This window comes from Aspergillus stella-maris (assembly GCF_047715825.1).
Source record: "Aspergillus stella-maris strain CBS 113639 unplaced genomic scaffold BDV14scaffold_16, whole genome shotgun sequence".
In the NCBI taxonomy this organism is placed as follows: domain Eukaryota; kingdom Fungi; phylum Ascomycota; class Eurotiomycetes; order Eurotiales; family Aspergillaceae; genus Aspergillus; species Aspergillus stella-maris.
The window spans coordinates 233,495-253,266 of record NW_027396810.1 but is presented as its reverse complement, the minus strand read 5'-3'; the positions used below and the strand labels follow the sequence as shown (position 1 = coordinate 253,266).

At 51.3% G+C, this 19,772-nt stretch overlaps 11 protein-coding genes across 11 annotated transcripts; 2 read left to right on the top strand and 9 right to left on the bottom strand.

Annotated features, from left to right (window-relative positions):
• Positions 1 to 12: 12 nt before the first annotated feature.
• Positions 13 to 1,833, bottom strand: BDV14DRAFT_198435 (uncharacterized protein; the record flags this gene model as incomplete). Its single annotated transcript, XM_073772949.1, has 3 exons — positions 13 to 627; positions 1,235 to 1,561; positions 1,630 to 1,833. The coding sequence occupies 3 exons, from the start codon at positions 1,831 to 1,833 to the stop codon at positions 13 to 15; spliced, it is 1,146 nt and encodes a 381-aa protein (XP_073629935.1).
• Positions 1,834 to 3,831: 1,998 nt separating this feature from the next.
• BDV14DRAFT_33876 (carboxymuconolactone decarboxylase family protein) lies at positions 3,832 to 4,595 on the top strand. The gene has a single exon (XM_073776580.1). The coding sequence runs from the start codon at positions 3,879 to 3,881 to the stop codon at positions 4,440 to 4,442; it is 564 nt and encodes a 187-aa protein (XP_073629934.1). The 5' UTR covers positions 3,832 to 3,878; the 3' UTR covers positions 4,443 to 4,595.
• A 507-nt stretch (positions 4,596 to 5,102) lies between these two features.
• On the bottom strand, positions 5,103 to 6,951 carry BDV14DRAFT_198433 (major facilitator superfamily domain-containing protein; the record flags this gene model as incomplete). The annotated part of the gene is made up of 7 exons (XM_073772948.1): positions 5,103 to 5,676; positions 5,738 to 5,817; positions 5,885 to 6,110; positions 6,162 to 6,392; positions 6,440 to 6,571; positions 6,626 to 6,714; positions 6,763 to 6,951. 7 exons carry the CDS (start codon positions 6,949 to 6,951, stop codon positions 5,103 to 5,105), a joined length of 1,521 nt encoding a protein of 506 aa, XP_073629933.1.
• A 365-nt stretch (positions 6,952 to 7,316) lies between these two features.
• BDV14DRAFT_188623 (NAD(P)-dependent alcohol dehydrogenase) lies at positions 7,317 to 8,575 on the bottom strand (the record flags this gene model as incomplete). The annotated part of the gene is made up of 4 exons (XM_073771088.1): positions 7,317 to 7,531; positions 7,585 to 7,860; positions 7,918 to 8,174; positions 8,238 to 8,575. The coding sequence occupies 4 exons, from the start codon at positions 8,573 to 8,575 to the stop codon at positions 7,317 to 7,319; spliced, it is 1,086 nt and encodes a 361-aa protein (XP_073629932.1).
• Positions 8,576 to 9,107: 532 nt separating this feature from the next.
• On the bottom strand, positions 9,108 to 9,923 carry BDV14DRAFT_207749 (SDR family NAD(P)-dependent oxidoreductase; the record flags this gene model as incomplete). The annotated part of the gene is made up of 1 exon (XM_073775216.1): positions 9,108 to 9,923. The coding sequence occupies one exon, from the start codon at positions 9,921 to 9,923 to the stop codon at positions 9,108 to 9,110; it is 816 nt and encodes a 271-aa protein (XP_073629931.1).
• A 326-nt stretch (positions 9,924 to 10,249) lies between these two features.
• Positions 10,250 to 11,977, bottom strand: BDV14DRAFT_188621 (flavin-containing monooxygenase; the record flags this gene model as incomplete). Its single annotated transcript, XM_073771087.1, has 2 exons — positions 10,250 to 11,041; positions 11,096 to 11,977. The coding sequence occupies 2 exons, from the start codon at positions 11,975 to 11,977 to the stop codon at positions 10,250 to 10,252; spliced, it is 1,674 nt and encodes a 557-aa protein (XP_073629930.1).
• Positions 11,978 to 12,461: 484 nt separating this feature from the next.
• Positions 12,462 to 13,274, bottom strand: BDV14DRAFT_207747 (SDR family NAD(P)-dependent oxidoreductase; the record flags this gene model as incomplete). Its single annotated transcript, XM_073775215.1, has 1 exon — positions 12,462 to 13,274. Exon 1 carries the CDS (start codon positions 13,239 to 13,241, stop codon positions 12,462 to 12,464), a length of 780 nt encoding a protein of 259 aa, XP_073629929.1. The 5' UTR covers positions 13,242 to 13,274.
• Positions 13,275 to 13,413: 139 nt separating this feature from the next.
• On the bottom strand, positions 13,414 to 14,681 carry BDV14DRAFT_170429 (alpha/beta hydrolase). The gene is made up of 3 exons (XM_073768203.1): positions 14,476 to 14,681; positions 13,671 to 14,409; positions 13,414 to 13,604 (listed from the first exon to the last, which is right to left on the bottom strand). Exons 1-3 carry the CDS (start codon positions 14,666 to 14,668, stop codon positions 13,457 to 13,459), a joined length of 1,080 nt encoding a protein of 359 aa, XP_073629928.1. The 5' UTR covers positions 14,669 to 14,681; the 3' UTR covers positions 13,414 to 13,456.
• Positions 14,682 to 15,121: 440 nt separating this feature from the next.
• BDV14DRAFT_198427 (NAD(P)-binding protein) lies at positions 15,122 to 16,179 on the bottom strand (the record flags this gene model as incomplete). The annotated part of the gene is made up of 3 exons (XM_073772947.1): positions 15,122 to 15,434; positions 15,505 to 15,785; positions 15,868 to 16,179. 3 exons carry the CDS (start codon positions 16,177 to 16,179, stop codon positions 15,122 to 15,124), a joined length of 906 nt encoding a protein of 301 aa, XP_073629927.1.
• Positions 16,180 to 16,624: 445 nt separating this feature from the next.
• BDV14DRAFT_188618 (flavin-containing monooxygenase) lies at positions 16,625 to 18,945 on the top strand (the record flags this gene model as incomplete). Its single annotated transcript, XM_073771086.1, has 2 exons — positions 16,625 to 18,463; positions 18,745 to 18,945. The coding sequence occupies 2 exons, from the start codon at positions 16,625 to 16,627 to the stop codon at positions 18,943 to 18,945; spliced, it is 2,040 nt and encodes a 679-aa protein (XP_073629926.1).
• A 171-nt stretch (positions 18,946 to 19,116) lies between these two features.
• On the bottom strand, positions 19,117 to 19,685 carry BDV14DRAFT_170426 (uncharacterized protein; the record flags this gene model as incomplete). Its single annotated transcript, XM_073768202.1, has 2 exons — positions 19,281 to 19,685; positions 19,117 to 19,231 (listed from the first exon to the last, which is right to left on the bottom strand). A coding segment is annotated over exon 1 (263 nt), but the record flags the coding sequence as incomplete, so codon positions are not given.
• Positions 19,686 to 19,772: the final 87 nt, after the last annotated feature.

Below are 19,772 nucleotides of genomic sequence, written 5' to 3'. Positions count from 1 at the left end.
AGAGAATTTAACTTATTCCTTGGGGTCGTTGGGTGCTTCCTCCGCTCCCCGCTGAACCTCCCCAGCCACGAAATCTTCCTTGTCGCGGTCGAAAGTTGGAACAAACCAGGAAAGAATCAACGCCGCCGCGAAAAACCCGAAACTGACGTAAAATACTGTCTTGTAAGACTGGGCATGCGCCATCTTCCATGACCTGTCCGCGATATCGGCAATAGTGCTATTGTATCCAGGCACGGTTTCGTTATTCAGCGGAGTAGCACCGTTCAGACCAGATATGAGTGCAGAACTTGATGACGGTGGAAGCCCAGCCTCAATCACAGACGGATTGACATACCGTGGGATTGTGGTCGCCTCGCGATTCCTCAGAACTGTCGTGAAGACGGCCGTGGCAACTGACCCGAGAAACTGGCGAGTAGTGCCAACCATCCCTCCTCCAGTGCCAATCTCTCCTTGTGTTTTCAGCGGAAATGTTGATGCAATGAGGCTCACACCCTCCAAGGCACCAATAAAGAGACACCCCGTCGCCACGAGGCCCAGTGTGAGCTGCCTATTGAGTGGATCCGTAGCCGCGGCGACCAGCATCGGAGCAGCAATGATAGAGGCTGATATCGCGGCCACTTTTGAGCCCTGTTGCAATGGGACCACTTATCATCTGACAAAATGTAAAGCACAGGATTGCAACACTGGATAGAGTGCCCTGTTTGTCAGTGCTCAAGTCCGTGTAGAGTGTTCGAACAGCATCAGGCCAGACTAGACTAAAGCCGTAATAGGCGGCGCCACCAATGGCGCCAAGCCACACGCAAGACTGGAACTTGATGCTCCCGAAGAGATAAAGGGGAACAAATGGCTCCGTAGAGGGCAAAGGCAAATATATTTCCCACAAGGTAAACAGAAGGAAAAGCGCCCCTCCGCAGATAAGGCATGCAAGAACTTGGGAGCTATTCCAGGCGTACGTGCCTCCCCCCCAGGTCAGACCTAGGAGAAAGACGACCAATGCTGCGGAATAAAGAAGCAGCCCCAGCCAGTCAAAGTGCCTTAATAAGTCCTTCATCCGTGTTCCTTGGTGTAGTGTTTCAAACGTTGGTGGGTGGTAAAAAAATACCATAGGAGGATAGCTGTGGTGTTGACAGCAATAAGAAAATAAAAGCAACCTCGCCAGTGGGTATTTATTTGCGTCTATAGCCTTCCAGTCAATGGTATCCTAGATGCGTACTATAAACCAAAGGAAGCTTACCTGAAAAGCGACAGCCACTTTCGCCGCCAGTGGATTGCCCGGAAAAGTGTAGATATACTGGCCGGAAACCGCAAGGTATCGCCACTTCATGGGTACTATCTCACTCACGACCCAGAAGAAAGAGTCACCAACGCCCAACGAGGTGCCGAAGAGAGCTTGTGAAACAATGATTTGTGTGATCGAGTGTGCTGTGGCGCCAAGGATAGAAGCAAGTAAACCAATTCCAGTGCCAATAATAAAGAACCACCGTCTTCCAAAAACATCGCTCATCCGGCCGACAATCTGTATTGAGATGGCAGATAATATGACGTTCAGTAAATGTGCATACTAGAATATGAAAGGAGAATGTCAGATACGCGTTGCCTTCCACAGGAGAAGAAACATGTGCAATGTACCTCGATATTCGAACTCGGCCCAAGGTCATTGTTGATTTCGTTTTGCAATGGAGCGAATAGGGCAAATCCACCGAGCGTCCCCATGAACGTGAGTCCCATTGCGGAGTAGGTGCCTATAAAGGCGGGACTGACCCAGTGTGTGCTGGGCATATCTGACGAGAGGTGGCCTCTGTTCTCAGGAGGGCTGTTGTCGTTGGTGAGCATGGTGTTGACACAATCGCACCGATTGTCAGCAACCCCTGAATGGTTCTTAAGATGGGAGGCCTCTATTTTCGAATCGTCGCTCATAGCCCCAGATATCAGGAAAAATTATACCAACGCTAAAAAAAAGGTGTCTCGGATCCGTTTCAAGGAAAAACAGACAGAACTCAATGCGGTCGAGGAGTTGAGGCGAGGAGGATGCCTTACTTTATAAACAAGAGAACGGAGGCTAGCCGAAAAAAGAGAGCCCAGGACTTGGACATCCGCTACGCACTAATTGCGAGAACTGGTCAGGCCCCAGTAAGTATGATGGTACATTGACGACGGCCAGCACCCGACAGAATGAGGGTCACCTTGCCTTCACTGTGAACTAGCTATTGAACATCAAATCACTACATAGAGTGGAGTGTGAGTGCCACTTCCATAAGGTGTCAGCGTAGGAGCTGCTAGGTGTTCTTTATAGCAGTCAGCGAATCTTCTGCCACGCGCCCTTTGAAGAGTTGATCCTACGTTATTCTGAGATCAAAAGAAGAAAACAATAATTGTTTAAAATACAAGAATATTATCAATAATTTAGCTATACTAATTACTTGAAAGATAAGACAAGAAGAATAAAACTAAATTCAGCAGTATCCCTTTTACATCTGTGGCCACTATATCCGTCAAACTATTCTGCCGTAACTAATTTGATGGTTATTGTACTAGTTAAATTGCTCTAATATAATTACTTTAATAGTCATATTAATATTCTCACAATAATATAATGCTATTCCATTTTTGTCCTAACGTCTTTCGGCCCATCGTTCCTCTGTTATCAGCTGCATTGGCAAACGTTGGCTGGCTTCTGGACACCCTGAAAATTTGGTCAAGTGACCTGTGGACTCGCTTGGACCTCCGGCAGTTGAGGCAAGCCAGTGACTGTAACTGCGTAGGCTCCTGCGATCAGCAAGAGCTGTTGCTCATTTTGGCGATTGGCAAGGGGTAGACGGAAAGCAGCTTCGCACCGTGAGGGAGCATGGATCTACGAATCCGGGGTTTGAGGGCGGCTAGCGACCTTCCCCGCATCTGTCGTATTCAAAAATTGTGTCACTTCTGCTAGCGTAGAATTTAAAAACGCGCAAGTTCAAAAAAAACTGATTAAGTTAACAAAACTACTATTAACCTTATTTGAACTAGGTAATATATAAGATATACCTTTTGTCAAGGTGCGGGCTCAGGAACGTAGTCAGAACAGGATAACGAAGTAGATACACGGGCAGGATGCAGGATTAGACTATCAGACAGGCGCTTAGTATAACAAGACGTTGCTCAGAGGTCGGGAACAGGATCGACATCAGAGTTGAGGAAGTATCGGTCAGCCAGGCGGTCAGAACAGGCAGAATCTCGCGATCCTCATTCCGGGCGCGGTGCCCGGGATGAGGCCCTAAGCTGGCACTGTCACGCTGGTTGGGTATTTCAACCTCAGGTGAAATACCTGCCTTCTGGCACCGTGACACCTTTTCTTGTTTTATATTCTTAATATCAAGTCTTGTATATCAAGTTATTAAAGGTAATTCTTTATATGCATGTTTCTAAATATTTCTTGATATTTAGTATTTCTTGGCAAATCTTAGCAAAGATTATCTAAACAAAACCTCTATTTTTAAAGGCTTAAATATCTATCTTATCCTTATAATTAAGGCCTAAAATTTATAGAATAGGTTTTTTATATAGTAAATAATCTACAAGGGCTTTTAAAAAATAGTTTTTAGTATATTTTCAAGAAAGGTTGTTTTTTGAACTTGCGAGTTTTCTGAATTCTACGCTAGCAGAAGTGACACAATTTTTGAATACGACAGATTCCGCCCCCGGACCCACTGCCGCCTGCAGTGCCGCCACAAACACGAGCCTGTTTGGTCCAACCCAACTTCTCGGTTATCGCTGGCCGGATATCGACATCCGGTCCCCAGTAAATCTACCAACTGGCGAATCGCTTTATATGTCGGTCGGAGGCCCCCAAATCTCTGACACGCTGAGCTCTCTGCCCATCCTAACCCCTAGACCACGCGATGCGTCTCCCATACGTCGCCGATCCGCCGCTGACGCAGACTCCGCACGAAGCCCAGATCCTGGCCCGAGTCCAGCAACGACGCGCTCCTAGGAGCCTATTGCCACTCGACCGCGCCCTCCTACATTCCTTCCCGGTCGCCGACGGCTGGAATTCATTTCTTGGCGCCATCCGCACCGGGACAAGTCTCTCTCCGGTAATTCGCGAAGTGATTATATGCCGCGTCGCCATCCTTAACGGAGCGTTCTTTGAGTGGGATCACCACGCGCCTATCCTCTTACAGGCCGGATTCGAGGATGCCGCCTTGCAGGTCTTGCGCGATCAGCACGCAGATCTCGCTCAAAGCACACGGGAAGGGCTCTTGAGCCCGAGGGTGGAGGTTGTCCTGAGATACACAGATGCAATGACGAAAACAATTACGGTCGCTGATGAACTTTTTACTGCCATCAGCGAAATCTTCAGCACTCAAGAGATTGTCGAGATAACTGCTACAGCAGCTGCCTACAATTGTGTGTCGCGCTTCTTGGTGGCTCTGGATGTTGGGGAGAAAAACTCGGTGACATGAAAAATATATATCTGTACCCACGACTAGACTAGATTTCACAAGGAACTCTACTCTCCCAATGCAGTTTTCTTGATAACCGCATTTATCATCTCTACCTTTACTACAATGTTTCTCTAATGCCTGAAATGACAAACTGCTGTGGGCGAAACAACAGGGTCCTATTACTATATTTATAAAGGTCTTGTATCTTGCTGAGACTTGCAATGTAGGTTATAGTACGCAACTAACTGAACACTAGTAACTAGGTGTATATAGCTAAACATAACATTTTTGAATATTTTTTACACTTGAAATCTTTTAACGTACACGTTACTCCAGCCCCCCATCGAATGAGAGGAAGGTATGGATATATATCTTCATAATGCTCGATCCAGTAGAATAATTTTAACGGATTGTGAAATCAACGCATAACGAAGTGATGGCTTCTCCACCAGGAATATTGAAAAAATAAACAGACACCGACGGGCACCGTAACAGAAGCATCCAAATCCATGAATTGAGATGGGCATACCTTCGGGGCACGCAATCTGCGAATCATGGGGGGAGGGTTTGATTTATGTCCCAAGGTCCATTAGGGTTCGTTGGCGGGGAACAATGTAATGCGTTGGTTCCTAGTTGGGATGTCCATTGACCAGCATTTTATACCCAGTATCCGCGCGATCACAACGTATACGTGAACCAAGGGCTTTTATCCCCCTCGTCCATGGTGTCCAGAAAGAGCTGCTCCCTGGCTTCTTGAGGTGTTTCTTCAAGAATCTTCGCTTTCCTTTTGTTCTCGTGCCAAAATTTCCAAAGCTGAAGGGTACTCACCACCACACCTAACGCGTATATAGAAACCTCGATGGAGTATCCTGTGTGGTATTCTGGTCGTTCCCGTGCGAGAAATATATTGGAACCTATGCATCCCCCAGCAAGGTTGGCGAGGGAGAACGACAGCGCCATCCCAATAGCGCGCTTCCACTGTCCGGCCATATTGTTTCCGATCCAGGCAACCACAGCCGGTGAGGCGGGGAACATGCTGCCGCCAAGAATAAACATGGCGAAGTAGATAACTCCAGGCTGGCCGCGCGGCGAAACTGTCAAGCAGATAATGATTCCCACGATTGACAGGCTAAAGGGCACAGCGACTCCTTGATAGCGACGGCCAAGATAATCTGCGACATACGCGTTGAGTAGAGTCATGAGCCCAGCGAAGGCATATACAGGGATCGTCAGAAGTTGTGCGTTGGCAGACCTAAGTAAGCATGTTAGAAATCATACCTGTGCAATGGCTACGTAGGTTGGAAATGTCTTACGAGTACCCAAGGAGTGTGATAGTTGTTGGAAGCCCGAAAGCTACCGAGTAAGTTCCCATGCCGACGACTCCGAATAGGATCTAAGACGTGATTAGCACTCCGTACAACATGCTGGAGCTTCTAAAGACCTGTCGTGGGTAAACATACGCTGTTCATATAGACCGTTGAGTCTGTCAAAGCCTGGATCATGTACTTCCATTTAAACTGCCCCTCTTTGGCCGCCTGAACGTTCCCGTCAAACTGTAACCGGAGGGTGAGAAATCTTTTCTCTTCATCGGTAAGCCATTTGACCGTAGTTGGCGTATCACACACAAATGGCTGGGATAGGACCGCGATCGTAATTGTAACTAAACCCTCCAAGATGAACACCCACCTATTGGATTGTTTAGTAAGCTGTCACTCTGTCCACATCCCATTGACTTACCTCCAACCGCTGAATCCTCTGATGCCGTCCATGAACCCGATTGCATATGCTAAAAGCCCCGAGAACGATCCGGAAACGCTCGCGGCGCAGTAGAAAATCGCTACTCGCCTTTGTTGCTCATATCGCTTGTACCATGTTGTGCAGATATATGTGACTCCAGGAAACAAACCAGCTTCCCCGAGCCCAAGGAAAAACCTCGCGGTGAGTAGACCGGAGTAGTTCTGCGTCAAGCTTTACGTCCTCAGTCTCCGTTGGCAGTGCAATTGGAATGAACTTACCCCATCAGGGTCATAGTAAGCCCCCAAACGAACATTATCGTCGGTAACCAAATGGACGGGCTCAAAAACTTAAGCATGAGATTGCTCGGAACCTCGAACACTGCATATGGAATAAAAAATATGGTGAGACACCTGCGTGTGTTCCAGAATGAGCCGTTGAAAGGATATATTCATGGAGAAGCCTACCATGAATACTGCTGAGGCGAGAGACCTAGATCCTCTTCTAGCCCGTAAAGGCGCGCGTTGCCCATATTTGCACGATCAATGTAACTGATCTGCTGTGTTCAGTCCTGGTGTACTACCGTTGATGCCTGAGTCCATACCAGATAGAAAATAGATAAGACAGGCAGCAGCCTCCAGTCAACCTTCCGTAAGAGAGCAGCCTCGCGTTCCTTGTCGAATTGAGTGGCTAAGAACTCATACTCCTGTCTGTCGGATGAAAACGGCGGCCCAGACGCAGTAACTGTAATGGACTTGTCGAGAACGAGTTCGATATCGGTTTCCACAGCCATACTGGTGATGAACTTCGACGCAGAATGAAGGCTGACGATTTGTTGTGTGATAGTCCGCTGAATTTATATTGCATCGGTCTTACGGCGATCCTACCCAGACCTAGCGTGCCTGCGGGTACACAACCCATGCGGGGATCAGACTCCGAGCAAGTAAGATTTACTCCCCCATATTTCGTTGTTTTGCGAAGTGCGGTGTTACCCCGGAACTAGGGACCGATATTGCGGGGAAAGCAGTGCCGACTATTTTCTTTAGGTACGCCTCCATTAGCTCCAGAGTACGATTGGACCTTCGTAGGCGCAATTAAAGCTCGTTTGCATTGCCTCTGTACATTTTGGTTGCGGGTATTTCGACAACCCTAGGTAGTCTAGTTTATATGCTTCTCGTTAACCAGGACATAACGGTACCGAGCTGCGCCTTTTTCAAATCCCTGTATCGCCTTGTTCGCATCTGTCATGGGGATGTTGACAGTCCATGGTCGTATGTTCTTTTCCGCAAAAAAGTCTAGCATATACCTGATTTGGCTGCGCCCGCCTATCAAGCTTCCACTCATACTACGATGCCGAGAGAGTAGAACGAACACTAGTATAAATGTTAAGGAAGAAAAACGTATGAAACCACAGGGAAACTCTTACTGCTGAACGGCGGGGTTTTGTCTTCTGGAGCGCCGAGTTGAACAAAGTGCCCGTTGAGGTCAAGGAGACCCATGTATCCCTCTATAGGCATGTCGGCGGATGACACAGTGCACAAGATCAGATCCAATGTGCAGGCCTCCGATGTCGCCCAGTTGTTGTCTTCATCCGTTGCGATGAATTTGGTAGCCCGTATTTTGAACGCGTCTTCTTTCTTTGAAGTTGAGCGAGAAATCGCGACGACTTCGTCGCAGCCAAGAGCCTTTGCGGCCATAATTCCTTGATCAGGTTGGAAATTAGCCTTCCAGATCACCGCTCCTCAGCATGCCATCATACCAAAATGACCTAAACCGCCAATTCCAATGACCCCGACTCTTTTCCCGGGACCGGCGCCATGCTCCAGGAGTGGGGAGAATGCAGTTATCCCGCCACAGAGCATAGACGCTGCAGCATCGGAGGGAATCGAGTCTGGAATCAAAAAGACAAATGCTCCCGGGCCGCGCCAGAAGTCCGCATATCCGCCATTTGCTTTGCTCCCGTCTGGGAATCTCGCATCATAGGTAATAGTATGCTTCGGACAATATTGTTCGATACTATGTAGCGCAGTCAGCATCGCATTGCAGCCAGACGTGATTGCAACTGGACTAAACCCTCACCCTTCGGCACAAGCCTGACAGTCGCCAGCTTGGTTGAGACAAGCCCCAGATTGAGCACCGACTCCAACTCGGTCGCCCAAAGTGATACCAGTAACATCTGAGCCCACGCGGACCACTATGCCGACAATCTCGTGCCCAACGCAGAGAGGGTAATCTGCAGGCCGCCAGCCGGACCGAAGATGATGGAGGTCAGAGCCACAAACTCCGCAGTGGGTAATTTTGATTTCGACGTCCGTTCTCTCAAAGGGTTTCGGCTGGTACTCGCCCCAGACCATGTTACCATTGGCGGACGCGCGATCGTGCCCCAGCCAGCCCCAGAACTTGTTATCCGTTGCCATTCTGTGGGAGACTGGCGGATTGAGCCTCCAAGCAATTGACGATAGCGACCTGAGAGATGTACATCCTCCGAGGGTGACTCCTGATTTTATGATGCTGATCCGGATGACTAAATCCGCGGACCGCCCAATTTGCCTTCACTGTGTATCTCCGACCTATACGCGGGGAACGGTGACCGTCTCCTTATCACTAGCATAAAGGTTCAGCCGTAGCCGCTGCAATGATTGCTAAAAGTAAGCATAAATATCGAAATAGCTAGTGTAATGCCCCGCGATTGACCATAACCGTGCTCAATTAACCCCTTCAGCACAGTCCCCATTCACGGACACTGATTGCCGAAGGGATGTATTTGTGAAGGGGTGACGTTGAACCAAAACTTAAGATTACTTGGAGTAGCATAACACCTACGTGTGTATTTGACTATCTGATGCATTGCGGAACATGCCCCGAGGTGCTATATACTACATGCCCTCTGGGCTAAGATCCCCCGATCTTACCTACTAAGAACAGCAGGCATCTGCGGAGCCGCAATGATCATATGGCGGGTTCGCCTGTGCTGCAAACAAGACCTCCGTCCACCACGAGCTCCGCCCCTGTAATGTATGCAGCCTCCCGAGCTGCCATGAACAACACAGCGTTTGCAACATCCCAAGCCGTTCCCATGGCGCCCATCGGCACCTGCCGGTCTCGCGTTTGGCGGAACCTGTCGTATTCGCCCCCAGCGTATTTCTCAGCGAGCCGGTGCACGAGAGGAGTGTCTATCAACCCCGGGGTAACAACATTGACTCGGATCTTCCGAGACGCGTATATCACCGCTGTCGTTTTCGTAAATTGGACAATTGCCGCTTTTGCTGCCGCATACGCAACCTGTGGCTTTCCGATATACCGTAATCCCGCAACGGAAGAGATATTGACGATGCAGCCACCGCAGTCTTGCTTTTCCATGATAGGAAGAACCAAATGAGTCGTCAGGTACACAGACTTGAGATTGACGTCGATTTGCCCATTCCAGGTATTCTCCGTCATAGTTGCCGGATCCCCAGGCTCGCTGCGGCCGACGTTGTTGACAAGAACATCGATTCGCCCGTGTTTCGCAACGCACGCGCTAACAAATGCTTCCATACTCTCTGCCGAGGTGGCATCTGCCTGCATGACCGTAATATTGGCGTTTGGCGTCCGCTCAAGGATCCTCTTGCGAGCTTCCTCCGCCGCTGCTGGGATTACGTCGCAGCCAAAGACCGTCGCTCCCTGGCTCAAAAACGAGGCGGCAATTGCGAGTCCATTTCCCCACCCGGCCCCCTGGCATCCGATCCCGGTGATGAGGACAACTCTTTCTGTAAAGTCGAGCATTTTTGCTGTTTCATAAACTAGAGATCGGGGCACAACTTTGTTGGTGTGCGAGGCGATGCGTGTCATACAATGCAGCAAGGGCTGCGTGCTAGAAATATCAGACATGGGCGGAGTGTCTGGGGGTTAGGCTCGGTAATCGACGTCCGACTGGTCTATTCATCCTCTACTAGGTTCAGCGATCAGAGCTGAAGAAGACGCACATGCAGGGTGAGGAGTCAGCCCAAAGTACCGTGGTTAGGTTTCAATAACAGAGGAAAAACAAATGTATAATGACTTCATTGATACGGAATGCCTCAATTGAGCTCCCTCGATCTAATAGATGACGACTATTCCAGCCGGAACCCCTTGTAGCTACTGTCTGCCACATCCTTCAGAGTCTCAATGTAGTACGGAATCCCTCCGGCAAAGTTCAGTGGCTCTTGCACCTTTCCTGGGATATTCGCGCCATTGTACCACGACGCAGTGAAGTGGCGCAGGTTGGTCACACTGAATTTTTGTACTAGCTGCTTCCACTCGTGCTCGGAATTAGACACAGCGTCAATTCGCGAGACCTTGTTCGCACGCATATGCTCTAAGGTTCGCGTGATCCAATCGCCTTGGATTTCCACGCAGGTCGGTCCGTTACTAAACGCAGTAGGCGCTTGCGGCCCAAACGTGAAGAAAAGGTTCGGGAAACCAGCAGAGGTCATTCCCAGGTATGTCAACACCCCGGCTTTCCATTTGTCGGCGAGGTATCTTCCGCCGCAACCACGAATCGAGATATCGTTGAGGCCGCCAGTGATTCCGTCAAACCCGGTGGCCACAGCGACCACATCGAGCTTGTGGACTGTGCCGTCGGCGGTGATAATACCGTTTGGCACAAACCGAACAATAGGGTGTGTCTTGGTGTCAACAACATGTACATTTGGGCGGTTAAACTGCTCGTAAAAGTTTACTTCGAGGGCCAGGCGTTTGGCACCGAATGGGTGAGGCGGCTTTTCGGGGGCTAGCAGCTCTGCGGTTTTGGGGTCATTAATCCGAGGAAGTGTTTTCGATCGCCAAAAGTCATACGCATGCTGGTTTGCTTCGAGGTTGCGGTTCATGTCGGAGTAGTTATTCATCAGGAACCGGAAGCCGCCCTGCGAAAGGTTAGAACAGCGTTAATGGAGCGCGGGCAGAAAATGGGAACTTACCATATCCCATAGTTTCTCGAACAGCTCCTGCCGTTCTTCAGGTGACGCTTCCAGCATCTTCTCTGGTCGGGGCTGTAACCCGAACCCTCCAAAGGTCGAGAGCCTGGCGCGGAAAACCGCGTCGTAGTCTTCTTTATCCCTAGCCTGCTCTTCCTCGGTCAGGTTCCGCTCCCTCATGGGGCAGCACAGGTTAGGGGTCCGCTGGAACATCTTCAGATCGCCATCGTCGCCGATCTCAGAGGCCCATTCCTGCGTGATCTGGACACCCGTCGAGCCGGAGCCCAGGACGGCCACACGCTTACCGGCCACATCCACACCCTCCTTTGGCCAGAACGAGCTGTGGTGGATCTCGCCTTTAAAGGTATCCAGGCCTTCCCAGTCGGGGATATAGCGCTTGGCAGAGAATCCAATTGCCGGGATAAAGAAGGAGCTCCGAAATCTCTTGCCGGTGTCACAACCCACGGTCCAGGTGTTTGTCGCCTCATCAAAGGTAGCCGACTTTACTTTCGTGTTGAAGATTGTGTCTTTTTTAACGTCCAGCTGCGCTTCGACATGCTCAAAATAGCTCCGGAGGTCGGCCGAGTTGGCGTAGTCGGTCTTCCACGTCCATCCTTTGTAGACCTCTGGCATCGAGTATGCATACAGCGGATACTGGGTATCTGCCCTGGCACCAGGGTAGCGATTCCAGTGCCAGACACCGCCCAGGCCAGATCCGACTTCGACAATTTTTACTTTGAAGTCCCGTTTGCGTAGCTGATGCAGAAGGTATATGCCTGCGAATCCGGCACCCACAATCAGTGCGTCGAGTTTCTCTATATTCTGGTCCCCGTTCTTGTGGGCTGTGTGATGATCGGCTTGGCCATTCTCAAGAGGCACCGTCATGGTATCGAAGTACTGTGTGCTTTGTAAGAGGTAAGACGCGTGAAGGCACTGTTGTAAACTCTTCGGTAAAGTACAATGTCCCTGTTGGTCGCATAGGTGGCCAGGTAGGCTGTAAGATGAACTGAATACTTTATTGAGTCCTAGATAGCCCCGGTATACACACGTTCGGAACAACGGGCCTTGGAAGGTAGTGGAGGCTATGTGCGAGCGGGCGTAGGGCACCGAGACTGCTTATCACCGCTCCGGACGCCCATATCCGAAGACACGTACCGCACAGCATTAACGGCGACCAAGTCCGCTACGTTCATGGCGGTGTCAGACCAATACGACGGAAGCAAGCTGTGGTATGTGGAACTCTGCTTGAGGGGCTGGAACTAATTCTAGGTGGCAATCCTCGTAGAACACTAAAGTAAAAGTGCTGAGGTACACAGCCGAAGCTCTACGATACAAAACCGGAAGGTCCAATGGATCCTATTCCCATACGTCATATCGCTTGCCATCCGTTATCAGTGCTAATGATAGCTCCGTTTAGGTACGTAGCCTGGTCCGAGCAGGCAAACACAACCAGCTTCGCCAGATCATCAATGTTGACTTGGCCTGGATTGACGCCGACTGATTTCCAAGCGAGGGCCTTACCCTCCTCGTTCACACCATTCACGTATGCAGTCCGGATGTTTGTCTCCATCAGTCCCGGCATGATAATGTTGCTGCGGACTCCCTTGGTCGCGTAGTGTGCCGCTGTACTCCTCGTCAATCCCACGAGGGCATGTTTCGTAGTGGTGTAGGCAGCTCCAGCGATCCCCCCACGGAGTCCGTTGATCGAACCAACGGTAAGAATAGCTCCGCCCTTGCCATTCGGACGATCATCGCGCAGAAACTCTTGCACTGATGCCTTGGTCACCCTCGCGGGGCCCGTAAGGTTGACGGCCAGGACGCGGTCCCAGAAGGCCATATCGAGGTCGCCGATTGGGTCAAACCGGTCCATGATACCTGCGTTGTTGACGAGGATATCGAGCTTCCCGTACTCGTCGCGCGCGGTCTGGATGAGCCTGTCGGCCATGTCCCGATCGGTCAAGTCCCCTGCGACGGAATGGACCGAGCCCAGGCTAGAAAGTTCTTCGTGCGTGCTTTGAAGCATGCCCTCGTTGACGTCGGTTATCAGTACCTGGGCTCCGGCGTCGAGAAACGCCTTTGCGATTGACTTGCCAAACCCGCCGGCGGCGCCTGTGATGAGGGCGGTCTTGGAAGCGAGGAGGCTGGTCATGATGAATGCGACCGTAGATTGCGTACAATTTAGTAGAGAGGAGTGAAGGATCGGATGTATTCAGCGTGCTTTATATGGCGAAATAAAACTGTCTAAGGCTCGGATAACGGCCTCCGGATACCGGTCGAACCGCGATCTAAGGCTGACTATCGTGTCAACCGAAGTATATTTTGAGCACCAAAACATCTCACACTAACTACAAATGACCACCGGCTTCACTTCCTGTCACCTCCAGAAGAACAGCCCAGTGCCCAAGCGATAGATTCTACAATGAGACAATCCCATTTCCGACTAGATGGAAGGCTTGCAAACCGCCGAAACCCATGTGGGAGGCCAGGAAAAATGTGAACGCGCGTGTCGACTCTGGCCACAAGCAAACTGTCAGTGATATCTGCAGTTATAGCCAACACTCCCGGAGAACACTCTTACCCCGCTTGTTTTAATCTCTCGGCATAGAGCAACCCATCGTCGCGGAGGACATCCCATCCGGCAACCAAAATGCTCGTCTTGGCCAAGCCGGTGACCTGTTCAGCCGTCGCGAGACCCGAGTTGAACAGCGCATCAGTCTCCGGCTCGACCTTCATAAGCTCGGCAAAACGCTGAATTCTTGTCAGAGGCAAGATCGGTGCATCTTTGTTCTGCTGCGGGGCAGACCATTCCTTATCAGCAAAGGGGTGTGCCCCTGGATGGATCAGCCATGGAATACAGAGGACCTGTCCCCGAGGCTGAATCAAGTGCTTGGATTCCGCTTTCCTCGCCTCGAGCTCCTTCAGAGCAACCGATGCCGCGAGCCCCGCGCCCGCAGAGATGCCTCCGATCACCGTAGCAGCAGTGTCTCCGCCCATGGACTGCAGATTTGCCGACAGCCACTCGAACGCGTCCCATGCGTCATGGAATGGGGTAGGATGGCAGAATTCAGGGGTATGCCGCGTGCTGACATGGACTATCATCAGCGCGTGCGGCTGCTCCCACATGTCAACGACGCGCGCGCAGTTGGCATTTTCGGACTCGATATTCCCGAGCAAGAACCCGCCGCCGTGGAAGAAGATGTACACGGGAATCGGGGCTGCAGTTGTGGAGTGCCTGGCTCGGTAGACGCGAACGGGCACACTCGCGCCGTCTCTCGTTGGCACCGAATAATCCTCCCAGCTCACCCTCTCGCGTAGGCCTTGCTCGTTGGGTCGCGGTCAGCGGTTCCAATTTGTAAACTCGGGGAAGTGGCCCCTTGACGAACCAGATACATTCATTTCCTTGTTGGACGCATTGACCCTGCCTTCGTTTGTTCGGCGCCGTAGTTGCTCAACCGTCTCTCCTTGTTGAGGACCAGTATCGAGTACTGGTGCTTGACGGATCAGTTCCTCCCATTCATCGAACGGGCCTTGGTACTGCGAGAAATCGGTGGATAGAACAGACTGTGCCATTATCATCAATTGGATTGGGAGGTGCTTGGGGACAGAGATCGTAAGGTGTCCCTGACTGTGTTCACCGACGTAGCTGGTCATATAAACGTCTCACGCCTGCATTCTCGGACAGACGCCTCTTCCGGTGTCCCGGACGTCTTTTTCCGAAGCCATAGGGCGTCTACGCTCAAGAAATGGATTTCTTTTTTTATGACGATGGTATTTTAATAGAAGATAGCACAACAGTAGTGCCTGGCTCTTCCGGCCCACATGTCGAGTGGTTGTAGGGCTAACCAGCCGATGACTACACAATTATAGTCTGGATCCGATCAGGGCGGGCCTGTAGTGATAGAATCACAAGAAACAGTGAACATTGAAGCTAATTGGTATTGGATTCGAGACCGTAGTGGTACTACGGTGGCTAGTTACATTGAGCGGTTGTTTTATTTTCAGGAGCAGGGTTGGAACACTATGATATTCTCAAATTCGACTATCTCTTCCCGAATCCTCGGCCAGAACCTGCGCGATTTGTTTTAGTCCGTTGTCTTTGTTACTAACACTAATCGAGCGTCCCTGAGGCCCCGGGTTGTTATAGAGCGGCACATGTCGCCACAGCTGCTCATCTGGCTCCGTCACCTCCAAAATTGTGCCCGCTGGGTAGCGGTCATCGGAGTTCTCCGTCACGGCTAACATGGCATCGGCCAAGTCGGTCGGGTTGAGTAGAACATCCTTTGATTTGTCAAACCAAGACTGTACCTGAGGTTCTTCCATGAGGAGTGGTGTGGCGACAGAGCTGGAGGTTCATAGTCAGATCAGTCAGCAACAAGTATATCCCACAAGTTCTCCTGTAAGCGCTCACTTACCCTGGACAGATACAGACAACGCGGATCCCACAAAGATCTTGCAAGCCGGCCATCCCCCTCACGAAACTGACGACACCATGCTTTGACGCCTGGTAAAGCGGAGTCACGAGACTGGCCGTCTGCGCGGCAACACTTGCAATGTGTAGAATATGACCCTTCTTATTTGCGCGCTGCATGCGGCGCACAGCAATCCGAGTCATTTTCATTGGATGTAACAGATTAACGTCGAGGATTTTGTAATGAGAGTCCGGATCTCTATCAGCCCAGAAGCCGGCTGCTGGCTGCCGCGTTATTAGCTATGATCCCTAGGTAGTGTGGGCAGCTCTCTTTGCTTGGGTACGCTGAGTTGCGGTGAAAACCTACCGGCTCGTAGACGCCCGCGCCCGCGCAGACCAAATCTGCCGTCGTGCCGAATTCCTGCTCGACCCGGTCAAAGGCGCGATCGAGGTGCTTCCAGTTCGTGACATCGGTTTCCTGGAAGACGACGCGAGGTCCGTTTGAACCGGCTTGGTTGTTGATTGTGTCGATTAGGGCTTCATTTTCAGGGCGCAGACGCAGGTCGGCGATCAGCACGTTGCAACCGCGTTGGTGGAGGATTTTCGCAAAGGCGAAATTTATGCCGGAGCCTGCGCCGGTGATGAGCGCGATTGCACCATGGAGTTGTGTGGCGGGCATTGTGTTGATCGTTAACAGCTTGGCCTGGAGAGTCGGATTCGAACAGGGAAGACAGAAACAAAGAAGAAAAACACAAAAGGAAACAAAACGAAAGGAAAACAACAGTCGATTTTCAGAAGCTCTATGTAATTATCTGACTGAATCGCGGCATCTTCCCCGCCCCAAGCCCCTGCAGGAGCAGTCGTAGAAGGACGTCCGAATCTGCAATGGTGGTTCTGAGGGCTCGGACGTAGGTGTCCGGGACTCGCTCGCGACTCGGAGTCTCCACGCGATTCCCCAGACAACCGAGAGGAACACGCGCACTTACCAACCACAGCATCCAGGTGGACATTAAAATACAGCCAGGTCTCAGCTGTTGCAGGTTGTTTAAAGAGTCTGCTCAGCTTAATGTTCATTGAGCCCACCGCGTTCCTTGGACGAGCAACGACTACATATCACACTGACCATGGGATCAATCGGCAACAACGCAGCCTCGGATAGGACGTTCGATCCAACGGTCTTACAGGATAGATACCGGCAGGAACGCGACAAGCGACTCCGCAACGGCGGTCTCTCACAGTATCACTCGATCGAAGAAGATAAGCTCCAGCACTTTGCGCGAGATGTCTGGAGCAGCCCCGCGCCGCGCAACACCGTCGAGGAAAAAGTCGACTATCTGGTGATTGGCGCAGGATATAGCGGGATGCTATTGAGTGTCAGGCTGATCGAAGCCGGCATCACCAACATCCGCATCATCGACAAGGCTGGTGACTTTGGCGGCACCTGGTACTGGAACCGGTACCCTGGAGCCGCCTGCGATATTGAATCATATATTTACATGCCGCTACTAGAGGAGACGGGCTACATTCCGACTGAAAAGTACGCGCGTGGTCCGGAGTTGTTTGGCCACTCACAGCGGATTGGCCGGCTGTATGGACTATATGATCGTGCTCTCTTCCATAGCGAAGTTGAGAAGCTTGAATGGAATGATTTGTCGAAGCGATGGGATGTCAGGACAAACCGTGGCGACCATATACAAGCCCGCTTTGTAACCACGGCCGGCGGCCTGCTTCACAAGCTGAAATTCCCGGGCGTCAGCGGCATCGACCAGTTCAAAGGCCACAGCTTCCACACCAGTCGATGGGACTACAAGTACACCGGCGGGGACTGTAATGGGAATATGGAGGGACTTGCCGACAAACGGGTGGCAATCATTGGCACCGGCGCGACAGCCATTCAGCTCGTGCCGCATCTCGGGCGATCAGCAAAGCACCTCTATGTCTACCAACGCACACCGTCGTCGGTCGATGTCCGCTTGGACCAGCCCACCAGCCAGAAGTGGGCCGACGGCCTGACTAAGGGGTGGCAGCAACGGCGTATGGATAACTTCAACATCATCGTCTCCGGCGGCCAACAAGACGAGGACCAAGTCAGCGACGGCTGGACGGACATTCTCGTCAACCTCTCAGTTTCGGGTCAGAAGGTTGCGGCGAGCCAGAAAGCCGCAGACCCAATCAAAGCCGCAAAGGAGCTCCAGGATAACATGCAGATGGCTGACTACCGCAAGATGGAGCAGGTGCGCGCACGGGTCGATGCCACAGTCCACGACTCCGCCGTTGCGGAATCTCTGAAGCCGTGGTATAACCTGATGTGCAAGCGCCCGTGCTTCCACAACGAGTATCTCCCCACCTTTAACCGCCACAACGTAACACTTGTCGACACAAAGGGTGCGGGAATTGAGCGGATAACCGAAAAGGGGATCGTTGCGCAAGGGGTGGAAACAGAGGTTGATTGCATCATCTACGCGTCTGGCTTCGAGTATGTCGGAAGTGACTACAGCGACCGTATGCGCATTGTGATGCGGGGGAGGAACGGGATTACCCTTGACGAGCACTGGAAGGATGGGCCGAGGACCCTGCACGGTCTTTATACGCGCAACTTTCCCAATCATTTTATCATGAGTATTACGCAGAGCGCAGTGGCGCCCAACTTCACGCACATGCTCAACGAGCAGGCCAAGCACATTGCCTTCGTCGTTTCGGAGAGCCTAAAGAAGGGCGCGGCCACGATAGAGCCATCCGCTGAGGCAGAGGAGGAGTGGGTGCAGACCATTATCCGATTGGGGAAGCTGCGAGAAGACTTCCTGCGGGAGTGTACACCCAGTTACTACAACGACGAGGGTATAATATCGGAGAAGACCCTCAAAACTGGTCGATACGGCCTCGGGTCTCCGGCGTTCATTCAACTTCTAGATGACTGGAGAAAGTCTGGATCTTTATCGGGACTGGAGTTGGACGGGCAGCCGGTGAGGAACTCGGCTGAAACTATATCCAGGGCTCCCCCTGCTGCACTTACAACTACGGATAGCATAGTTCCCGCCGTGTAGTCTGCGTTGTGTCTTGCTTTCAGTATTATTTGTCTCCAATTGGAATATATTTGGTTTCTTGACTGTACACATTAGATGGTGTTTTGAACTATGTGCCAACGTAAATATCGCCCTTTACGACCTCCGTTCACTCAAGTCCGTAATTCTAACCGCCCCATCAATAAGCACTGCATTGTGGCTACAAACTAACGGACCATCAGCCCCCCATCAACGACAACAGTGGTTCCAGTGACAAAGTCGGAAGCGGGGGTACTGAGGAAAACAACAACGCCCCGGAAGTCATAGGGCGTACCCCATCTCCCAGAAGGTGTGCGACCAGTGATATAGCTATCCATTTCCGGGTATTTATCAGTGAGGGAACTCGTCATGGCGGTCTTCGAATAGCTGTTTCCACACCTTAGTACATCTCTCAGTGGTCATGTTTACAGGTGGATTACCCAGGCGATATGCAATTAACTTGAATCCCACGCGGTGCCCATTCATTGCTCATAGCGCGAGTCATCTGGAGCACCCCGGCTTTCGCTGCGGCATATGCAGAGACATGTGTCATTGGGAGGTGTGCTGTCAAGGAGGCAAAATTGATGATTTTTCCTGGGCGCCCGAGATTCAGAAGCCGCGACCCGAATTCCTGCGCTGCAACATACGCCCCCTTGAGATTCACGGCGAATATCTGGGCCAGAAACGCTAGTGAGCATATGTCACCCTTTAGGAAGAATCTGTCTCGCTCACTTACCAGATCAATGCTCTCATCGGTCATTTCTTGGACCGTTCCACGCCGATTGATTGTCGAAAAGTTCAACAGAATGTCCGGTACGATTGAGTCCTTCCATATGTCGCCGAAACATGCACGCAGAGCTGGGATGTTCCCAACATTGGCCCTCCATACTCGTAGCGACCGGCCAGTCGTGCGGATCGACTCTTCCAATTCTCGTTCCGCCGGATCCCATGGTGAGACAATGGCGACAATGTCTGCGCCTGCCTCGGCCATCGCAAGGCTCATTTCTGCTGCTAATGGTTGCGTTGCTGTGACAGCTATTAGTACTATACTATGAAGTAGCGTTTGTGTCCTGGGTATACTGAACCCCCAGTGACAATGGCAGTTTTGCCGGCAAGCGAGAACATATCTGCCACTGGAATGCGCGCCATTGTTGCTGAGCAATATCTACAGGCTCTGTGAAATCGATATTTTAGGAGAGACGGGGAGAACATAGGTCTCGCCTCTTAATAC